Here is a 22,489-nt window from a genome sequence, read left to right as displayed (position 1 = left end):
ATTCTCTGGGTGGCCAAAATTTAATCTGCTGTTCAAAAACCGAGTTATTTTCTTATATATGTATTTAATTATGTCAGATGAACTCATACTTACTTGGTCCAATATGAGATCATCTTAATTTTGATCTTTAACCAGCAAATTTCTTTCATTACTGAATTCCTGTGGGGGTGCGGGTGGTGTTTTTGTTGTTGTTGTTTTCAAAAATATTTTTCTGTGTTATGCTTTTTCTTCTTTTTTTTCCCATACGTTAAAGGAATAGAAGTTTTCAAAAAAGAAAATAGGTATTGGACAGCATACAGACTAAGTGAAGTGTACTTAGTTCCTGTTGAAATGAGTATTTATAATTGATTTGTCCCACCGATCTTAGTAGGATGTATATTTGACTAGCTGTCAGAATCCAATGAAACCACTATATTTTACTGCATGAATACTATTCAACTGGAAAAATAATAAATATTCACTGACAAGCTGAGTATTAACAAGAGAAAAAAGAAACAAGACTGCCACCTTGTGTGGACTTCTGTTTAATTCATTATAGGAGTCAACTGATGCTTAAATACTTAATTCAGTTACTTAAAACTTGCTGATTTAAGGCCAGAACATTGACTCAGTTTCTATAACAGGAGATTGGAAGCTAACACTGATGCCCTAAGAGATATAAGCCATGATCTTAGCAACATTGAGCAACATGACAGACAAGGCTTAGATGCTTTGTAAAGACCTATAGGTGCAAGAGAAAGTGGGAGCATGTTATTGGTCTTAGTCACCCAACTTTCTAATATTAATTTAAGCCAAAAGATCAAGGTGAAATATGGGTGCCTGCAATGTAAGGTACAAACAAATGTGGACATTGAATAGCATGATTGGATATGTCAACTGAGGCCTCCAACCAATTAGCTTCCAGTTTCCTGGAGATGGGCACCTGTTGTGAGCCAGTATAAGATCACATTATTTCTGAACCTTAACGGACAGATTTCTTTTACTACTGAATTTCCCTGATTGCTTTTAAGGGAATTTATCATTACTGTGCAGGGTTTGAATCTGCATTCTTACACATCAACCTATACAGTGGGACAAAAAAGTATTTAGTCAGCCACCAATTGTGCAAGTTCTCCCACTTAAAAAGATGAGAGAGGCCTGTAATTTTCATCATAGGTATACCTCAACTATGAGAGACAAAATGGGGGAAAAAATCCAGAAAATCACATTGTCTGATTTTTAAAGAATTTATTTGCAAATCATGGTGGAAAATAAGTATTTGGTCAATATCAAAAGTTCATCCCAATACTTTGTTATATATCCTTTGTTGGCAATGACAGAGGTCAATTGTTTTCTGTAAGTCTTCATAAGGTTTTCACACACTGTTGCCGGTATTTTGGCCCATTCCTCCATGCAGATCTCCTCTAGAGCAGTGATGTTTTGGGGCTGTCGCTGGGCAACACGGACTTTCAACTCCCTCCAAAGTTTTTCCAAGGGATTGAGATCTGGAGACTGGCTAGGCCACTCCAGGACCTTGAAATGCTTCTTACAAAGCCACTCCTTCGTTGCCCGGGCGGTGTGATTGGGATCATTGTCATGCTGAAAGACCCAGCCACGTTTCATCTTCAATGCCCTTGCTGATGGAAGGAGGTGTTCACTCAAAATCTCACGATACATGGCCCCATTCATTCTTTCCTTTACACGGATCAGTCGTCCTGGTCCCTTTGCAGAAAAACAGCCCCAAAGCATGATGTTTCCACCCCCATGCTTCACAGTAGGTATGGTGTTCTTTGGATGCAACTCAGCATTCTCTCTCCTCCAAACACGACGAGTTGAATTTAGACCAAAACATTCTACTTTGGTTTCATCTGACCATATGACATTCTCCCAGTCCTCTTCTGGATCATCCAAATGCTCTCCAGCTAACTTCAGACGGGCCCAGACATGTACTGGCTTAAGCAGGGGGAGACGTCTGGCACTGCAGGATTTGAGTCCCTGGCGGGGTAGTGTGTTACTGATGGTAGCCTTTGTTACTTTGGTCCCAGCTCTCTGCAGGTCATTCACTAGGTCCCCCCGTGTGGTTCTGGGATTTTGCTCACCGTTCTCGTGATCATTTTGGCCCCACAGGGTGAGATCTTGCATGGAGCCCCAGATCGAGGGAGATTATCAGTGGTCTTGTATGTCTTCCATTGTCTAATTATTGCTCCCACAGTTGATGTCTTCACACCAAGCTGCTTGCCTATTGGAGATTCAGTCTTCCCAGCCTAGTGCAGGTCTACAATTTTGTTTCTGGTGTCCTTCAACAGCTCTTTGCTCTTGGCCATAGTGGAATTTGGAGTGTGACTGTTTGAGGTTGTGGACAGGGGTCTTTTATACTGATAACAAGGTCAAACAGGTGCCATTACTACAGGTAATGAGTGGAGGACAGAGGAGCCTCTTAAAGAAGTAGTTACAGGTCTGTGAGAGCCAGACATCTTGCTTGTTTGTAGGTGACCAAATACTTATTTTCCACCATGATTTGCAAATAAATTCTTTAAAAATCAGACAATGTGATTTTCTGGATTTTTTTCCCCATTTTGTCTCTCATAGTTGAGGTATACCTATGATGAAAATTACAGGCCTCTCTCATCTTTTTAAGTGGGAGAACTTGCACAATTGGTGGCTGACTAAATAGTTTTTTGACCCACTGTATAATAATTGAGATTATCTTGTGTTAACTATAATTTCATTTAAAAGTGCAAACTTCAGATTTCTTTTTAGATGTATCTCACAAACAAATGCAGATAGCTGTGTTTTCTAATTAAATATTGCTATTTCTAAAACAATAGCAATATAGAACTTTAGGTAGGAATAATTAAAAGTCACAATTCAGAAAGCCAGCTTTTAAAATACTTTGAAGTCTTTCGTGTGCTGAAATTTTTAAAAGGGAGAGTCTAGTGCAGGTTTTATTGGAACCCATTTCCAGTTGCAGTTTATAACAAAGGCTGCAGATGATAGATGGAAGTTGCAATTTTATTCTGATTTAACTAAGCGGTAAGTCCCTTTAAACAAAATATATTATTCAGCATTACAGAATACTTAGATTCTCTGCATTCCACATCTGGCCTTGAACATATTATTGACAAATTCTTTATAAATCATGTTTTCCTCTAATTAGTTCTGTCTGTTGTCTCTCCAGTGGCAGTACCTCAAAGCTAAAAACAGTGAGCTCCACCCATCCTGCAGAGGGAGCCATTGTTTTCTTTTCCATTCCCCCACAACAGATTACTCCCAACCCATATAGTAATATCTTATCTGATTAATAACCAAAAGATAAAGACCCCCTTGAGTGTTTCTCAGTCCCTTGTGACTACATTGACACATCCATGTAGTTATCTTGGCAGCAGTGTAGAAGTGGTTTGCCATCACCCTATGGGATTTTTTGTTAGTCTAGCCTACAACCCTGGTATTTCTTATTGGGTTTCCATCTAAGTACTAATAATTCATTACAAATAATTCACCTAGTTGTTTAAAATTAGCGAAAGTTTTAATACAACCTTGGTACAGGAACTGCAAACTATATTACCGTCAATAATTAATCTTGGGCAATTTGACTTTATAAAAGCACAACAAGCTTCAGGTAATACTAGATTGTTAATTGATATTTTAGAAATACAAGTAGAAAAACCTGAATCAGCAGCAGTGGCTTTATTAGATGCTGAAACACTCTCAGATTCATTACAAATGAAATTAGCTCTTCACTCATTAAGAAGCGTCTTTGAACTCATTAACATGTTCTTTATCTCCTTTTATGTATAACTTGGGTTTGGAATCATTAGCTTGTTTGATTTGGAAATCAAATGATAAATTGGGTAGAAAGGTGTCAGGAACATAAAATGTTATATACAGATAATATTTGGGATCTTATTAATAACCGTCAAAGTTCTCTTCCTAAATTTGTGGACATCATAAAAAGTTTGGTAAATTACCAGGTTATTCAATCAACTGGAATAAGCCCAAAATATTTCCAATGGGATCTAATTTATCTATGGAAATTTGTAAAAAAAAAAAAAAAAAAAAGCTTTGTTTATTGTATGAATTATTAAACACCCTGTAACAGTTATTCCTAGGGAAATATTTGTTGATTTAAATATTTCAACCTATTTACCTGAGATAGATAATATATGCAATACATTTTTTTGTTTTTGTTCCCTTGGAAGAGGTTTTTTTTTTTAATTTAGTATGTATATACCAAAATTACCACACACACAAACATTCCTATACATTTGTTTTGTATCTTGTGTCTTGCTTTTCTTTTCTTTTCTTTTTTGTGAATTATAGCAATAAAAATTGAATTTTTAAAAAATATATATCAATTTTCAGTGTCACATACTTTGTTGTATTTGCAGCTCACTTTGATTTGAAACTGAGTGCAGCCATCATTATGCAAATTATTGCCCCCGAAGAGTCTTTTTTAATAACCATTAAAATGTTGACATTTGCAACATTAATCTTATTTTTCCTCTTCCCTATAATTAAAGAAGCAATACTCTGCCCTTCAATCTACTGGGGAATGGGATGGGACCTTTCTTCTCCTTTAACCATAGACCATCTTCCATACTTCAGGTAACCTATAGCCAATGAGCAGCATGTGGCGCCTGAATTATACTTCTGCATCCCATAGGAGCACCTAAACATTGTTCTTTAGGCTTATCACACCAACTGCATTGGCAACAATTCTGAAAATAAAATAAAATAATAAAATAAATGTAAGAGCCAAGGGGCACCATTGTTGGGCTGTGCTTGGGGTACCAGTTGGCCTTAATCTGGCCCTGAATTTGAAGAGTTCCACTTTAAGGAAACTGTGGTGTGAAGGTAACGAACCCACACATCACAATCACGGTCTTAGACCACATAAACTATTTTAGGCAATATTTTAAATTAATGTATAAATTTTCTACATCTCACACTCTCTCAGCCCAGCTCACCTCACAGGGTTGTTGTTGTGGGGAAAATAGGAGGAGGAAAGGAGTATTAGGTATGTTTGCTGCCTTGAGTTATTCATAAAAAATAACAAAGGCAGGATAAATCTAAAAAAAAAACCCCTTAGCTTTGCATAGAATCTGCTTTAATTCTGCATATTTTCATAAAACGAATTGAGGATTGTTTTCCTCAGAAAACAGAAACAAATGATAGAAAATTCTTTTGAAGTATACAAAGTATATATAATCTTGTGAAGATTATTCTTCACATTTTAATACAATGCTTCCTTAAACTGCAAACCTATACAAACTTACCCCAAATCTTGGACCTATCTGTTTAGAGCAAATATCAGTAATATATATATATAAACCCTCTGTATCCTTAACATTGTGCACTATATCAGCAAAGTCAATAAAATCCAAACCTGACTTCCAAAGCTTCAGTGGTGATTCAGAATCAGAGTGTATGCAAAAGTAGATTAGTGATATACAGTTTCCATTGATTTGAGGGCTGCATGAGGCTTTGTAGCATGTTGAAGGCTACCCTATGAAAGTTTATGGAGCCTGGGCCCAGGTGGGGAGGGAGTCTCAAGAGCTTTAAGGGAAAAAAAAAAAGAGACCTTAAGCATCTGCAAAGGTTTATGGCAATTGCTTTGACTTTAAACCCCCAATGCAAACAAACAAATATATAGTACCTCCAATGTGTAGCTCCACCCACTCAGCAGTGATTTTGGGCCATAAGGGAGATGCTGTCAGGTCAAATATGGTCCATATCCCACACTTCTAGCTCTTCTGAGTTAGACAGATACTGTACTTTGTCCCTAACTTAACCAGATAAGGAGAACATCAAAGGTATATAATTTTATGACTGATGATTCACAGTGAATAGTTTCTCAGAATTCACAGTTCTCCGATGTGGGGGTAGGAGGGAGGTTGAAGGAAAGTAACAAGGAAGGAAGTTCAAGACAAATGGATCTGAATTGATTTTTGCAGTTAGTACCCTTTTTAAAATCACTGTTATAATTACAACTAGGTTTACTAAGAAGGAAGTTTCTGTAAGGTAAATTGAGGGTCAATAGTGCAAACATTCACATCCAAACAGTATCACTTAATGGTACATGGTTAAAAAAAAGTGATTAATTTATGCAGCCAATTTTGCCAAGTCTTGTTTAAGTCCGAACAACTTGCTCACTTTTGTCAACTTGCTTTAAAAAATATTCAGAGCTGTGAGAAATGGTGCTAGTGAAAGGTTATTACCTTGTTTCTTGTTTGGGGAAGTGAGAGAATAAAACTTTTTGACCTCTGTTAACAGGTAGCTCGAGCACTGCTTGTTAAAGCACTGTACTTTACCTAAAAGAGTCATAGCAGATTATCTTCACAGTACTTTATTTTTTGCATTCTGGCCAAAACCCAGGAACAATAAAAAGTCACATAGGACTAATCAGCCTCTTTGTTGGCAGTAAAAAGAGTTTTTAAAAACCCTACCAAAAATCAGGCATACACAGAAAGTATCAAGACAAAGGAAAGGGTTTGTAAAAAAATATTTATTTTGGGGGTACAGATGACATAGCCCACACCCATGGGATGTGGGAAGAAACATAAAATAAATTGTTACGGGGCACTGGAAATCTTTTAGAAATGTTAAAATTTTCCATGCCAGACTGAATACTGTATTGAAGAATTCTACTACACACAAAATTACTTTAACACAGTGTTTCTGTATTTTAATGACTGTTTTAATATTTGGGGTTCCCCACCCAGGACTATCAGCTCCATAAAATATGCATTTATGTATATGAGTATGTTGCCTGGTGTTGCATACAAAAGGCAAGAAACTTGGAGCACTAATCAATAGTAATCAGAAAAGGCTTACCCTTCTTAGAGTTACATATGAAGACATTAAATTTTTTTTTTTTTTCCTAAATCAGACTGAGTGATGCAGCAAGCAATGGAAGAGCAGTATATAAATCCAATATGAATCAGGAGTCTTTACGGATATATAGCTCCACCTATGTCAGGAATGCTGAGGTGAGGAAGAATCCACCAACTTGAGGATCTTCTCTTTCCAAAATTTTGCACAATTCATGCATGTACAAGTACTTGAACTATTACATGAACCTTCAGCTGGGGCTCATTCCAGTTTAAAAAGTCATTTTATAAATATACTTGAATAGTCCTCTTGTTATCAAACTTGCACTGTTCACAAACAGCAGACTCTGAATATTAGGCTTTCTAGTGTACTGGATGGTACACGGCATGGATTTCCAAGTAACTCTTTTGGAAATGAAAATCAAGTGTTGTACTGTAAAAGAGATGTTTTCAACCATTGATCCATGAAAAAGCATTGTCCTTTCTCACCCCCCCCCCAATCAGTAAGATTTTTTATTGTTCATTCTGCTGCAGAAGCTACTTTCATTTAGAAAAGCAAATAAATAAATTTCACAATTATTATTAAATTAAATAACAATTTTCTGATTCTTACATGTAATGGTTAGGTTCTAAAAGTAACTTTTATATTTATTCTCAAAAGCTTAAAATAGTTCATTTGGAATTAAATGGATTTAGTTTCAAATTAATTTTCAAGGGAACAGTTCCACTTTGGGTTCATATAGCCTCAGCTTACCTTTTGTCAATAGAAGCATTTTTTAAATTTAAATTGTATTGTGAGAGGATTTGTAATTACATTTTTAAACTATACATAATGTAATGTGTATGGCAATACACAATTTGGCAAATGCTGAAATACTTTTGTTATAATCAAAATTATACCTACTGATAAGAGTTCCCATCAGTATATACCAATTAATATACCGTACAGTTTCAAAATGTTTTTTTTTTGTAAAATTTCTTAAATGCTTCCAGTAAAACTAAGGTGAAATGGTACTCAGAATTTTTTTTTTTTTAAAAGTCCATAGCCTAACAAATTTGTTGCCACTTACTTTTTCATGGTAAATCATTATTTGTAAATAATCATTTACTAACATATCAACAAAGAGTATTTAAAAAGTTTTATTTGTAGAAAAAGACAGAAACCTGAATCTTTGACTTTATATAGCAAAACTACCTTTCCATCATGGTAGAATATTTGATGCAATCAGTAGTGTAAGCAACAATACTTCTTGCATTCCATAATTGTTATGAAGTCGATTAAAGAACTGAAGTTCTACCTTGCAAAGATTTTACAATTACCTAATTTCGTAACTTTCAAAAGAGCATGAAGTAGAAAAAGTGAACTTAATTTTACTGTGAAATATTTTCATAGACTAGCCATGATTGAGGAACTGATAACCTGAATGTCCAATTTATGGGCAAAATCTTTTTTTTTTTTCTATAGCCAAGAAGCCATGGCTGCACATTCATTGGATTACAATGGCCTCAGTTCTAAAAGCCATAAATACAAAATGCAGCCATAGTGTATGCACAATAAATACAGAACAGTATGAACCATTATTTACTCTGAAACATATACCAAAAATCAAAATATACCGTCAACATTATTTCTGAGATGCAAAGGTTTTTCCTACTATCAAATGTAACATAGCAGTTTTGGCTCATCCTATGATCTACAGGATAAGGAGTTGCTCATATGCAGTGGTGGACAGAAAAAATTAAGACCAAGTATGATTGATGTAAAGGGATATCGTGAGCAGAGAAAAGCAAATCGCTTAAGGTAGTAAGGCTACGATACTTAGACATTTAAGAAAAGATCCAAAGATAGCTTCAAATATACAATCACTTATAGAATACACGTTGTAATAGCATTCTTCCACCAGAAGAACAAGCACCTTTAGCAGATGAAATTATTCCTTCTCCTGCAGCCCTTTATATAAATTATTCCACAGAGTTAAATAAATCTGCAGAGAACAGCTGTATTGCACAAGAATAAGTCTACTCATGTAATATTGGGTTAGGCCAATGGAACAATAGGTATGAGAAGATGTAAAAATAACAGAGTCCTATTCTACAGACATGGTTCTCTTAAGGAAAGATACCTGAATTAACATGTTTGTCACAGAAGACTGATCTAGAGACCATAGTAACATTCAACTTATAGAGCTTAGACATTTTCTGAAAAATACTGAAATAGAAATGCTAGCTAAATGCCAAAGGGCTATGAGATTGCACTTGCCAGGGTATGAAGTAACAACCCAAATTACTGCCTAAATTACTCTCCTCTTTTTAAAAATAACATTATGCCAAATAAATTGTCAACTAGTTCAGGATTATGATTAATATTTCTCCTAAATTACTCTTCCCTTTTTAAAAATAACATGCCAAATAAACTGTCAACTAGTTCAGGATTATGATTAATATTCCTCCAAAGATGGTATCAATTGAGTTTACTAGGAGAGGCCGAAGAATATTGACACAAGTTCTACTGCACGTCTACAGTATTTATGTTCTCTTCATACTCTACTGGCATTGGCAAGCTTGTGTTGGAAACCTGTGTGTTTGTCCTAGATTTTCTTTCTCAAAACATGTTCAGATCTTTGTAAATGGTTTCAAATAAAAAGATTACTCTCTCATTAAAAAAATGGAAGTGCTTAAGTTTTGTTTTTTACAATAATGAAAACAAAAATTAGAAATTTCAAATCTTAGGTATATATACTTCATCAGTGCTTAATATCTTGGGTGATTTTTCCTTCTCAAAATAATTATGATTGGGTAAAAGAAAATGACAGCTGCCTTCATGTTTTCTGATGTTTGGAACATTAGAAATAAAATACTGCAAAACAAAATTGTTCAGACAGAAGAAGTCATATATAGGAAAAGACTGAAACATCTATTTTTACTTTAAATAAGGCAATCTTGTCATGGAAGTAGGGCTTATTTGATTGTAGTGAGCTTTTTCCAAAAAAAGTCTTCCAAAAGCTAAAAAAGTATTGGCAGGGAAGCATCCAGAATACGTCAGCTATACATGTTTCCAAACTATTAAAAAAATGAGTGTTAGATGCCTAAACAATGAGAATATTCTCCCAACTTCACAAGGTGTGCATTTCTCAATTTTAGTTGATCATACTGACATATTTAGTTAATCATACCAGTTCAAAAAGGAGACCTGGAATCCACATTTAAAAGTCAGGTATTTTCTTATATTATGCTGGAACTTTTATATACTGCTATTTCCCATACAATTTTTAAGTGTATTATGATGGTGCAAGAGAAATTAAAAACAGGAAAAGCTCTAAAAAAATAGACAAAAGATCTAACTACTCACCTATTTTTTCCCCTTATTTCCCCAGATGACCTCTTTTCATTAATGGGCATAATGATATTCATGTATTTATAAGATACTTCAAGCTAAAATAAATGTGAACAGATTTTGCAACACATCTTGGAAAAAATGTTTTGCCTAAGCCAGTTTAGATTTATGCTGAGGTAGAACTTCTTACTGAGTTTCTTTCCATTCATTACTGAAAGCTGCCCAATGACTTATAAGCATTTTTGCTTGATAAATGTAAATTTAACAGCAAATGCATAACCGTAGGGGAATGAAACCTTTCCTTTCACTTTTTAGCACCTTTAACAGTTTGTAGTGTTTTCTTTTTTCTTTTTATTGCGTAAATATTTTCTAGTCCATGCTCCATTTAGGCCTGTGGCATCTATTGCAGTATCAATAAGATCATCTGGTATCAGCCACTTCAGAAATATCAGAAAAAGAAAGCTGAGCATAGCTAGAAGAGCAAAAATGCAACCAGTCACTGGGCCACAATGAGTGATAAGTCTGTCAAGTCGTTTGCCCATTGGCAATACAGTTTCACTTGCCACTCTATTGTACACCTGAGGGAAGAAAAATACACATATTAGGTTTGCCTGCAATATGTAGATTGCATTAACTCCAAAGGTATCCGTTCTTAATACTGAATATATTGTAAATGTAATACAAAAATACACCTGGGTATATCTTTTGGTATATCCAAAGAGTCAGATAGAACAACTCTTTTTGACAGAAGGTCTCCTTATATTTCAGAAGTTTTCCCACAATAATCTCCTGATTCCCAAAATTTGCTATTCAAGCAATTTCATGTACTTCCCATCCATAATTTGATTGGATTTGGATGTAAACCAAACTGGATTATGATTACAAATTTGTGATTATTAAACTGTAATTACAGGAGAGAACCTACAGTTACAAATGAACTTGGACAATGAATTAATCAGATGATGGTAACTCTCCCATCAAGACTTTGGACCTACAGCCAGATAATAGGAACAACCTATAATGGGGAATAACTTTTGCGGCAGCGGCATCCACTGTTCATGGTTTTGTATCACACCTTTGGCTCCCAAAGATTATTTTTCCAAAGCAAAGGGTTGTGGAAGTATCAGGTTCAGCCCAAGAACTACAATGAGGTCATCCAGTACAGTTCAGATACTTTATTAGCTTGTACCTAATAGACAGAATCTCGCCAGACTAAACTTATCTACAGCTACTATAGAATATATTACGCGAGGCGCTAGGGAGGAGCCAGCCTCCTCCTCTTCATTTTCCCACAGTCTTATTGTGGGCTGAGGAGGTGTTTGCCCTGGAATGTCTCTCCCCCTTCCTGACAACCTTGAAGCTCCATTCCAGAATCTTTTCCGCTCATGCTGTCCATCACAGGAAGAAACTTCTCCTACCATATGCAGTAGCTCTAATCCTAATAGGCCACCAGGCATCTTTTAAAAGAAACAAGATATACTGGACAGCTAGCCCATAGAAACGAGGCTGGAATATCAGATGGGTATGAAGGGATCAGCAAACTGCTGTTGGCAGCAATTCACCATGTGAACTAGTGCAGCCCTCATAGGTAAGTCCCTTGCCCATACTTATTCTGGCATGCCAAATGCCCTGTATGTAAGATACTAGCTGGCTACAGGTTAAGGGCATAAAGGTATCAATATTTAGTGGGGCAAAAAAGTATTTAGTCAGCCACCAATTGTGCAAGTTCTCCCACTTAAAAAGATGAGAGAGGCCTGTAATTTTCATCATAGGTATACCTCAACTATGAGAGACAAAATGGGGGAAAAAATCCAGAAAATCACATTGTCTGATTTTTAAAGAATTTATTTGCAAATCATGGTGGAAAATAAGTATTTGGTCAATATCAAAAGTTCATCTCAATACTTTGTTATATATCCTTTGTTGGCAATGACAGAGGTCAAATGTTTTCTGTAAGTCTTCACAAGGTTTTCACAAACTGTTGCTGGTATTTTGGCCCATTCCTCCATGCAGATCTCCTCTAGAGCAGTGATGTTTTGGGGCTGTCGCTGGGCAACACGGACTTTCAACTCCCTCCAAAGGTTTTCCATGGGGTTGAGATCTGGAGACTGGCTAGGCCACTCCAGGACCTTGAAATGCTTCTTACGAAGCCACTCCTTCGTTGCCCGGGTGGTGTGTTTGGGATCATTGTCATGCTGAAAGACCCAGCCACGTTTCATCTTCAATGCCCTTGCTGATGGAAGGAGGTGTTCACTCAAAATCTCACGATACATGGCCCCATTCATTCTTTCCTTTACACGGATCAGTCGTCCTGGTCCCTTTGCAGAAAAACAGCCCCAAAGCATGATGTTTCCACCCCCATGCTTCACAGTAGGTATGGTGTTCTTTGGATGCAACTCAGCATTCTCTCTCCTCCAAACACGACGAGTTGAGTTTAGACCAAAACATTCTACTTTGGTTTCATCTGACCATATGACATTCTCCCATTCCTCTTCTGGATCATCCAAATGCTCTCTAGCAAACTTCAGACGGGTCCGGACATGTACTGGCTTAAGCAGGGGGACACATCTGGCACTGTAGGATTTGAGTCCCTGGTGGCGTAGTGTGTTACTGATGGTAGCCTTTGTTACTTTGGTCCCAGCTCTCTGCAGGTCATTCACTCGGTCCCCCCGTGTGGTTCTGGGATTTTTGCTCACCGTTCTTGTGATCATTTTGACCCCACAGGGTGAGATCTTGCGTGGAGCCCCAGAACAAGGGAAATTATCAGTGGTCTTGTATGTCTTCCATTTTCTAATTATTGCTCCCACAGTTGATTTCTTCACACCAAGCTGCTTGCCTATTGCAGATTCAGTCTTCCCAGCCTGGTGCAGGTCTACAATTTTGTTTCTGATGTCCTTCAGCAGCTTTTTGCTCTTGGCCATAGTGGAGTTTGGAGTGTGACTGTTTGAGGTTGTGGACAGGTGTCTTTTATACTGATAACAAGGTCAAACAGGTGCCATTACTACAGGTAACGAGTGGAGGACAGAGGAGCCTCTTAAAGAAGTAGTTACAGGTCTGTGAGAGCCAGACATCTTGCTTGTTTGTAGGTGACCAAATACTTATTTTCCACCATGATTTGCAAATAAATTCTTTAAAAATCAGACAATGTGATTTTCTGGATTTTTTCCCCCATTTTGTCTCTCATAGTTGAGGTATACCTATGATGAAAATTACAGGCCTCTCTCATCTTTTTAAGTGGGAGAACTTGCACAATTGGTGGCTGACTAAATACTTTTTTGCCCCACTGTAATTTTATTTCCACAATGAGATAAACTATTAGAAAACTTGAAGATGTTCTCAGGTGAATGTATTTTAATGACTGCTGCCATTATAGTATCAAAATAATGATTTTTTGAAAATAATTATGTAATCAAAAGTATTCTATAAACTAAGCAATATATTTATAAAGCTATTCCCCTTCCACTTTGAAGAGTTTCCAAACAAGGAAGTTCACCTACTTTTTCAGTTCTTTTTGCAACATTTCTCCAAGTATAGAATGTTCTAACTTTGTCATGCATAAATTCTGGAGACAGCAATGATCCTGACTTCAGTTGGCTAATAGCTTTTTCCAATCCACTACAGAGAGATTTCACTGAAGGTTCACACAAGATTATAAAATCATCTGGAAGCACCTCAGGAATCCCACCAACTCTTGTACTCACCACCTGCAACAACAGAGAAATTATTATGCTTTACTAGACAATTTATATTTCAAAAATATAAATACTAATGTATATAATAGTTCATGTTTCACTTAAACAAAAAAAATGAAGGTCTGCTCTTTTTCTGGATACTAAACAAGTTTTTTTTACTATACTCACAAAACCATTATTTTACTTCTATACCTTTCTTCCTCATTAAAGTATTGAGTAATGGAATTAGTGCACACTGAGAAATTAAACATTAAAATTCTGAACTATTTCCCATCTATAGCCCACGCTATTTCAGTATTTTGTTTGTAGGGATCTTTGTCTCTACAATTCTGTCCAGTATTATTTTGTTAAAATACTTCACATTACTGTTGTTCTGACTATATCACATTCATTCTTAGCCTGCTATATTCTCTTTTGATTGCTAAGCTTATCATTGCTCTTATCTTTCCACTCTTATTTTGTAAAATATTCACTACCTTCAGTCATTCAAAAGTCCCTTGCCTCCAAAAATGTTTTATGATGGGCACCTGCATTAAATACGTGTGTGTAGATTGTCCTGCCACTCCAAAATAGAAAAACCATGACTGTTCCTTGAAATAGAGCCAGTTTGGTGTAATGATTAAGGCACTAGGCTAGAAAATGGGAGACTGTGAGTTCCAGACCCACCTTAGGTACAAAGCCAGCTGGTTGACCTTGGGCCAGTCACTCTCTTAAAGCCCTAGGAAGCAGGCAATGGCAAACCACTTCTGAAAAACCTTGCCAAGAAAAGTGGAGGGACTAGTCCAGGCAGTTGCCAGGAGTCAACACTGATTCAAAGACACACATACACTTTCCTTCAAATGGGAAAGGATATAACCATTATGTGTTCCCATATTATTTTTTTATATAATTTTTATTGAAAGTTTTAACAATAATAACTAATACAAACTAAAATAGAACAAAAGAGAAGAAAGAGAAAGGGAGAAATGAAAGAAAAAGCTAAGGGTGCAAAAACAAAAAAGTAGAAGAAAAGTAGAAAAAAAATATAAAGAAGTAGCTTCCGATCTTCTTCACAGCAGTTATAAGTACAATTATATTTTAATCTCTGTCTCTAAAGTTACATCATGATTCTCTTCTTTCTATAATCTATCCTGTCTAATCATCAAAGCCATAAATCACAAGTTTATTTTTTTAATTTTTATGCAAAAATTCCATAAGGGGTTTCCAGTCACCAATAAATATACATACTGTCTTTTCTGTAATCAAACAAGTCAATTTAGCCATTTCGGCAAATTCTGTCATCTTCACCAACCATTCTTCCATTGTAGGTATTGCCAAATCTTTCCATCTTTGTGCATACAATAATCTTGCTGCAGTTATCATATATAAAAAGAGTGTTCCATGGCTCTTTTCTAAATGTTTATCCATCAGTCCCAGGAAGAAAAGTTCTGGTTTCAATTGAATGTTAATCTTTAAAATCCTCTGAATCACTGTATGTATTTGAGCCCAAAATTTTCTAGCTTTTTCACATGTTCACCAAGCATGATAAAATGACCCCTCTTGTTATTCACATTTCCAAATATAAATTTGAAGTACTTTTATAGATTTTAGATGATTTTTCTGGTGTCATATAATAGTACATCATTTTATAAAAATTCTCTTTAAGATTATAACAAAATGTAAATTTCAATCCTTTCAACCACATATTTTCCCATTGTTCCATTTGTACATTATATAGGTAGTCCTCGACTTACGATGACAATTGGGACTGGAATTTCCATTGCTTAGCAATGTGCCATAAAGCACAACTGCATTCCTTAGCGACTGCAATCCCTGCAGCCTCAGTTGCCATCGTTAAGCGAGGATTGTTAAATGAGGCAACTTCCGGCCGGCTTCCACAACCAAAGTCAGTGGGGAAGCCAGTAGGAAGTTGCAAGTCCCAGGCCAGCAGGCAGGTAAGTGGCTGCTGCTGGGTGGCGGAATGAGGGTGTGTGCAGGGATGCAGGGAGGGTGAACGAGGGTGCAAGGGGGTGCGCGAGATTTTGGATGTTGTGTTTATTACTGTAGTTTTTAATATTATATCCTTAAGAAAATGGTCCATTTGATCTCTTTGAATAAGGAAAGGTTTTACCTGTAAACCACAACTGGCAGCTTCCACAATTGCCATACAAAATGCTTCTGTGAGAGAGGTGTTAAGAAAAATATGTCCTTGAACCAAGACATTTCTAACTTCCTGATGTTCTAAGGCTCCTAGAAGACGGACTCTGTATACAGTTAAGGGAAACAAGTAAAAAAAGGGTAATGTTGATAAAAGTATTTTTATCAATGGACAAAATCACAGTCCAAGATAAACAGTTGCAATTATTCCTGAATTCCGTAGAACTGGATTATAAATAAGGTACTTATGTTATCAATAACAATGAATTTTCAAAGTCTTTAATTTTAGTTGGATTACACAAAGTGCAAAACAGGTTACATAATGCTTTACAAAGGTTTGCACATTCAGTCACATTTTATAAGGAATGCAGCTCATTAAATCAATTTTTAATTCTTTCAACTCTCGTCCTCAGAGAAGCCTAAAGTGCTAAACATTGGTTCAGCTATGCTGCAACTGTTCAATAGTCAAGTATAGAGAAACAAAGTGATTTGCAAGTGAGTTCTAAGATTATACAAAGATTATCTACATATGGCACTGCAGCTCTTTTGATATTTTCACCAATAACATTTCATATATTTCTAAGTGATAAATACTAGAAAGGATGATCAAGAGAAATATCTTTCAAATTTTATCATTTAAGATAATTTCTGTTAATGCTTTATAGTTGCTATTTCTGAGTTATTCATAAAGTTATTTCAGTATTAGAGTTGTATCCATATGCATTTCCATATTGGAAAATATTTAAGAGATGTCCTCCTGAACATGGAGATAAGGAAGAATATATAATGATCTAAGAAAAAAAAACTTGGCATGATACAGTGGGGCAAAAAAGTATTTAGTCAGCCACCAATTGTGCAAGTTCTCCCACTTAAAAAGATGAGAGAGGCCTGTAATTTTCATCATAGGTATACCTCAACTATGAGAGACAAAATGGGGGAAAAAAATCCAGAAAATCACATTGTCTGATTTTTAAAGAATTTATTTGCAAATCATGGTGGAAAATAAGTATTTGGTCAATATCAAAAGTTCATCTCAATACTTTGTTATATATCCTTTGTTGGCAATGACAGAGGTCAAACATTTTCTGTAAGTCTTCACAAGGTTTTCACACACTGTTGCTGGTATTTTGGCCCATTCCTCCATGCAGATCTCCTCTAGAGCAGTGATGTTTTGGGGCTGTCGCTGGGCAACACGGACTTTCAACTCCCTCCAAAGGTTTTCCATGGGGTTGAGATCTGGAGACTGGCTAGGCCACTCCAGGACCTTGAAATGCTTCTTATAAAGCCACTCCTTCATTGCCCAGGCGGTGTGTTTGGGATCATTGTCATGCTGAAAGACCAAGCCACGTTTCATCTTCAATGCCCTTGCTGATGGAAGGAGATGTTCACTCAAAATCTCACAATACATGGCCCCATTCATTCTTTCCTTTACACGGATCAGTCGTCCTGGTCCCTTTGCAGAAAAACAGCCCCAAAGCATGATGTTTCCACCCCCATGCTTCACAGTAGGTATGGTGTTCTTTGGATGCAACTCAGCATTCTCTCTCCTCCAAACACGACGAGTTGAGTTTAGACCAAAACGTTCTACTTCGGTTTCATCTGACCATACGACATTCTCCCAATCCTCTTCTGGATCATCCAAATGCTCTCTAGCAAACTTCAGACGGGTCCGGACATGTACTGGCTTAAGCAGGGGGACACATCTGGCACTGCAGGATTTGAGTCCCTGGCGGCGTAGTGTGTTACTGATGGTAGCCTTTGTTACTTTGGTCCCAGCTCTCTGCAGGTCATTCACTAGGTCCCCCCGAGTGGTTCTGGCATTTTTACTCACCGTTCTTGTGATCATTTTGACCCCATGGGGTGAGATCTTGCATGGAGCCCCAGATCAAGGGAGATTATCAGTGGTCTTGTATGTCTTCCATTTTCTAATTATTGCTCCCACAGTTGATTTCTTCACACCAAGCTGCTTGCCTATTGGAGATTCAGTCTTCCCAGCCTGGTGCAGGTCTACAATTTTGTTTCTGGTGTCCTTCAACAGCTCTTTGCTCTTGGCCATAGTGGAATTTGGAGTGTGACTGTTTAAGGTTGTGGACAGGGGTCTTTTATACTGATAACAAGGTCAAACAGGTGCCATTACTACAGGTAATGAGTGGAGGACAGAGGAGCCTCTTAAAGAAGTAGTTACAGGTCTGTGAGAGCCAGACATCTTGCTTGTTTGTAGGTGACCAAATACTTATTTTCCACCATGATTTGCAAATAAATTCTTTAAAAATCAGACAATGTGATTTTCTGGATTTTTTCCCCCATTTTGTCTCTCATAGTTGAGGTATACCTATGATGAAAATTACAGGCCTCTCTCATCTTTTTAAGTGGGAGAACTTGCACAATTGGTGGCTGACTAAATACTCTTTTGCCCCACTGTATATATAAAGGAAATAATATATTTCCAAGCTATGAAATCACAGAAAGGTATGCAGAGGGACACTGAATACAGCTGGTGTAAACTAGATTTAGCCATAACTTATTTTCTTTTCTCATGCCTTAAGTTTTTTTACTTACTATTTCTTACACATTTTCTGTCCTTTTCAAATGGAATAACATGATAGATATGCATGTATAAACAAAACAATATTATCCATTACATAAATCATCATCCTACTCCTTCAATTAATATAGCTATATTAAAATAAAATACAAGATACATACCTCTCATGTAGCTGATATCTTTCCCGTACTTCTTCTAATACAATTCTTTTTGGTCCTTCTCCTCCAACTAAGAAATGTAAATCAGGGTACTTCTGACAGAGCTCAGGAATTATACCACTAAGTAAATCTATACCTAAAGGCAAAACATTTAGATTCAGTTTTATATAAAGATGATTATTAAACAGTCATCTTTCATATATTAATATCACATAGTTGTAAATGACCTTCAAAGACAGAATTCCAAAAGATCTTATATACTGCTTTCCACCACTGAAGTTAGTATTTCAGAATTTCAAAAAGAAAGTACAATTATTAAAGTGTTAGATTCCTTAATGATTTATTAAACCCAGATTATATTAATATCACATAGTTGTAAATGACCTTCAAAGACAGAATTCCAAAAGATCTTATATACTGCTGAGGGACCTCTGTGGAGTTTCATTTTTTTCAGCATCTATTACACACTAGTCTTTCTGTATAAACTACCTATATAGCCTATTCTTAGGTAGCAGTTAGTCTTATAAAAAGTAATCTACTTCTTATTTTCTGTATCACTCTTCATCATTTCATTTTGATCAGAATATACACCCTGAAGCTCTAGAGCAACGGTCAGCAACTCTTTCAGGTAAAAGTATCACCATGCATTATATTAAAAAAAATAATAGTGTTTTATCATTTAACCATTAAAATACCCCAACTCTCAAGAGATGTCATGCAAGAGATCATTTTAATTTTGGAAGTCAGTGGTCACCTTTTAATTGTGTGGGATGTCATGTTGCCAATCCCAGTCCAGCACGATGTGCAACCTTATATGCATTGTCCAGAGCCCTCCTGAACACTGTCACTAAACTGTAATTTTTAATGCAATAGGGAGGAAAATTTAATATACAAAGAATAACCATTAACTGCATTTAATTAATTTAATATAATTTTAATTAAATTTTTATTACATTCAATCAAATTGGATTCTGACCTAGCCCTACTTGTTTTTTTGGAAAGTAACCCCTTGCACATCAAAGACCAAGTGTTGCACTTAGTGCAAAAAAATATGTTCACCCTAATTTAGAGTGTACCTTCCTCCAGAGCACTCAGCTATATACGTCTGTCTCCTTCACCTATTTTAGTCTCATACTCACAAACTTGCAGGAAAGGTTAACCTGAGGAAAGCATTGGTGCAAGATTATCTAGTTAGCTGTATTACTTAGTGAAGATTTGAATTTTCTCAGTCCTAATCTAAAATCTCCAAAGGCTATGTTAATTTAAAAGATTTACTCATTCAAAACTTGGTTGTACCTACCCCAAAAAATATGCCTGCTAGAAATCTTTGACTAAAACAACCTTTTTTTAAAAAATGTTCTTTGTTCAACATCCATTTCTTATTGTGTTTTTGGTCTGAGCATCCTTATGTCCTAGAAATTTACATTATTATTTCTAAGAATTTCTAAATAGATTAGAAACCAGCCTCACTCTTCATATTTTACAGCTATCACTGCAGATTTACAATTCAGCAAGATGCTGCCAGTATTTCTTATGATTCTCCATTCCACGCCTTTGCTTACAATTTATGGGTATACAGTATATGACCATGCAAAGTCACACCATCTCTCTCTCCTCCCTCCCTCATGTCAGTTGCAATTCATATAGTTTATAGATTCAATACATGTCACATTGCATATTAATCCAGAATTATGTGACATCTGCCAAGGGTCTAAAATCCAGTTCAGACAAGACAGAAACATTTCAAGGCTTAAAATCAGCCGCCATGCAAAAAGTTAATTATATTTAAAATGCAAAACCAGTAAAAGTGATTTCTGATCCACACACATTTCAAAGAAGAAACATTTAAATCCATCTTACCCTTCCAACCTCATTACCTTTTCTATATACAAGCCTGCTAACCACAACAACAGTTATTGTGTTGTTGTCACGTCTAGATGCATCTGGAGTGAAGTCAGTAGGATCAACAGCATTAGGGATGACAGAAACTATTTCTGGATTAAGTGCTGCTCTTAATACAGTATTCTCTTTGCTTGTGTAAGAAACACATATTATGTGGTTTGTATCACATAGGGTTACGGTCAAGAGTTTATTTGTAAGCACTGAACTGACATCAGCAAATCCAAAAAGTGAATGGTCTGTAAAAACTGTCCGTAGCTGCATTGTCTTAGCATGGAACAGTGCATCATGAGCCATAGAAGAAAATGAACTATGTGCATGAACAATGGTGATTCTTTCTCGTATAAATATATACCTGAGCAGAGGCAGACTGTGGAAAAGAGTAGTGGCTGTAGATTGGTTGTACATTACTCTTAACGGTAAATAGTAGACTTTCAGTCCATTGGTGAGGTATCGAATGCCTTTGCGATCTTCATAAGCATGGGTGACTACAATAACTTTGTGTCCTCTTTCAATTAGGCATTGTGACAACTGGTAAATATGGCTTTCCACTCCCCCCATGTTTGGGTAAAAAAAATCAGACACCATACATATTCTATGAGCTTGTCTGGCACATGCTGGAGACTTATGAGAATTCACAGTTGAAATGATGGAAGAGAGAAGCTGTTCTTGATTTCCTTCTCTTCTATATGCCATATTAGTCAGTCGTTAGTCCATGTAAACACCACTCACTTTGAAAAGGAAATTCCTAGGAGATGTAGAAAAAAATATACATTAGGGCACCATACATCATAGAAGTGTCACTATCCTGTGATAACTCACAGGAATTACTTTAAAAGTAGCAACATTTTACAATGTAATCCTACACATAATGACACAATCGAGCACACAGTCATGTCTGTAAGTATGCTTGGGACTGCAGCAATAGCTTGGAACGCAATTACTTGTGAAATAATTCTATCTGCTACTGAGAGTCACATCCCTATGAACTAAGTTATAATTTCAGTCATGACCTAGCATTCATAACTAAAATGAAGCTTTAGCAGCACTATATTCAATGTGGGTTATTCAAAACAGGGTCACCCAAATCGGAGGAAGGCCCCTGGATTTCACACCTATGACAAACTGAATCACAAAAGTCAACCATCTTTTAGCCTAGAATGTTGGGCAAGCTCAGTCATGTGGTTAGTGTACAGTTCACTGTGCTGTGCTAATCCCCAAAAGTGGGTTAATCAAATAGACCCCTGCTCCGTTTACCATGGGTACAAGTAGTTTATGGATGGCTCCACAGAACACTGGCACCATTAAACAACCGCGCAATCCCGGTTTTGTCAGCGTCAGCTAAACGATCCCTCTCTCCGACAAGGAAGGCACCCCCTTAAGTTCACCTGTCCCAATCAGAAAGGGATTGAAAAAGCGCATACCGTTCTTTCCCGCAATGGAGCCCTTTTCACGAGAAAATGCAAAATGAAACTCCTGGAGATGCAAACCACTCCTATGGCGACAGCCCCAATCTTTGGTCAGTCACTCACTTACAATTAAATCCTCACATTCCTAAGCCCAATCAAAGTCCACGGCCGACACAATTCCGGAGTCATTAAAGGCGGGAACCTTTGGAGCCGGCCGCCTTTTCCTCTAAGAGCCGCGCCAACCGCCTCCCCCTTCAATTTGCCCTTAGCAAGTCTTCACAGCACGCGCAAAAAGTAACCAGTCATAATCTTCTGATGGATCACGTGGTGCAATGAAAGCCAATCTGGGTGCTTGGGATGATTTTTAGGAAGTAATCTTTGACATGTAATTGTCGCCACTGGCTGCCTGGAATTTTTCTTACACATCAAAGGAACTTTCTTTTCTTATTGTTGGTGTTGTATTCCACCATACAGTAAATATTTCAAACAGGTTGTCCCTCCTCATCC

General features: G+C 36.7%; 1 protein-coding gene across 2 annotated transcripts; it reads right to left on the bottom strand.

Moving 5' to 3' along the window:
• Positions 1-6,782: 6,782 nt before the first annotated feature.
• Positions 6,783-22,263, bottom strand: PIGA (phosphatidylinositol glycan anchor biosynthesis class A). Of its 2 annotated transcripts, none has more exons than XM_088150068.1 (6): positions 22,110-22,263; positions 20,552-21,321; positions 18,678-18,810; positions 15,946-16,078; positions 13,641-13,847; positions 6,783-10,721 (listed from the first exon to the last, which is right to left on the bottom strand). In XM_088150068.1, the coding sequence occupies exons 2-6, from the start codon at positions 21,267-21,269 to the stop codon at positions 10,464-10,466; spliced, it is 1,449 nt and encodes a 482-aa protein (XP_088006194.1). In that variant the 5' UTR covers positions 21,270-21,321; positions 22,110-22,263; the 3' UTR covers positions 6,783-10,463. The 2 variants fall into 2 exon arrangements, with proteins under 2 accessions (XP_088006194.1, XP_007423227.1); XM_007423165.4 differs by having other exon boundaries at positions 21,998-22,257.
• Positions 22,264-22,489: the final 226 nt, after the last annotated feature.

This window comes from Python bivittatus, unplaced genomic scaffold (genome assembly GCF_059951505.1).
Source record: "Python bivittatus isolate LINGU-HERP-01145 unplaced genomic scaffold, Pbiv_v1 ctg000610_np1212, whole genome shotgun sequence".
NCBI classification, from domain to species: Eukaryota; Metazoa; Chordata; class Lepidosauria; order Squamata; family Pythonidae; genus Python; species Python bivittatus.
Note: the sequence above shows the minus strand (reverse complement) of the source record. Positions and strands in the feature narration are given on the sequence as shown.

Excerpts from the sequence above, each read along its gene's own strand:
- PIGA (XM_088150068.1), bottom strand. The coding sequence starts at position 21,269 with ATGGCATATAGAAGAGAAGGAAATCAAGAACAGCTTCTCTCTTCCATC. Across the intron at positions 16,079-18,677 it reads AGATATCAGCTACATGAGAG|AGTCCGTCTTCTAGGAGCCT; the intron begins GTATGTATCTTG and ends AACTGTATACAG. Across the intron at positions 13,848-15,945 it reads CTGCCAGTTGTGGTTTACAG|GTGGTGAGTACAAGAGTTGG; the intron begins GTAAAACCTTTC and ends CTGTTGTTGCAG.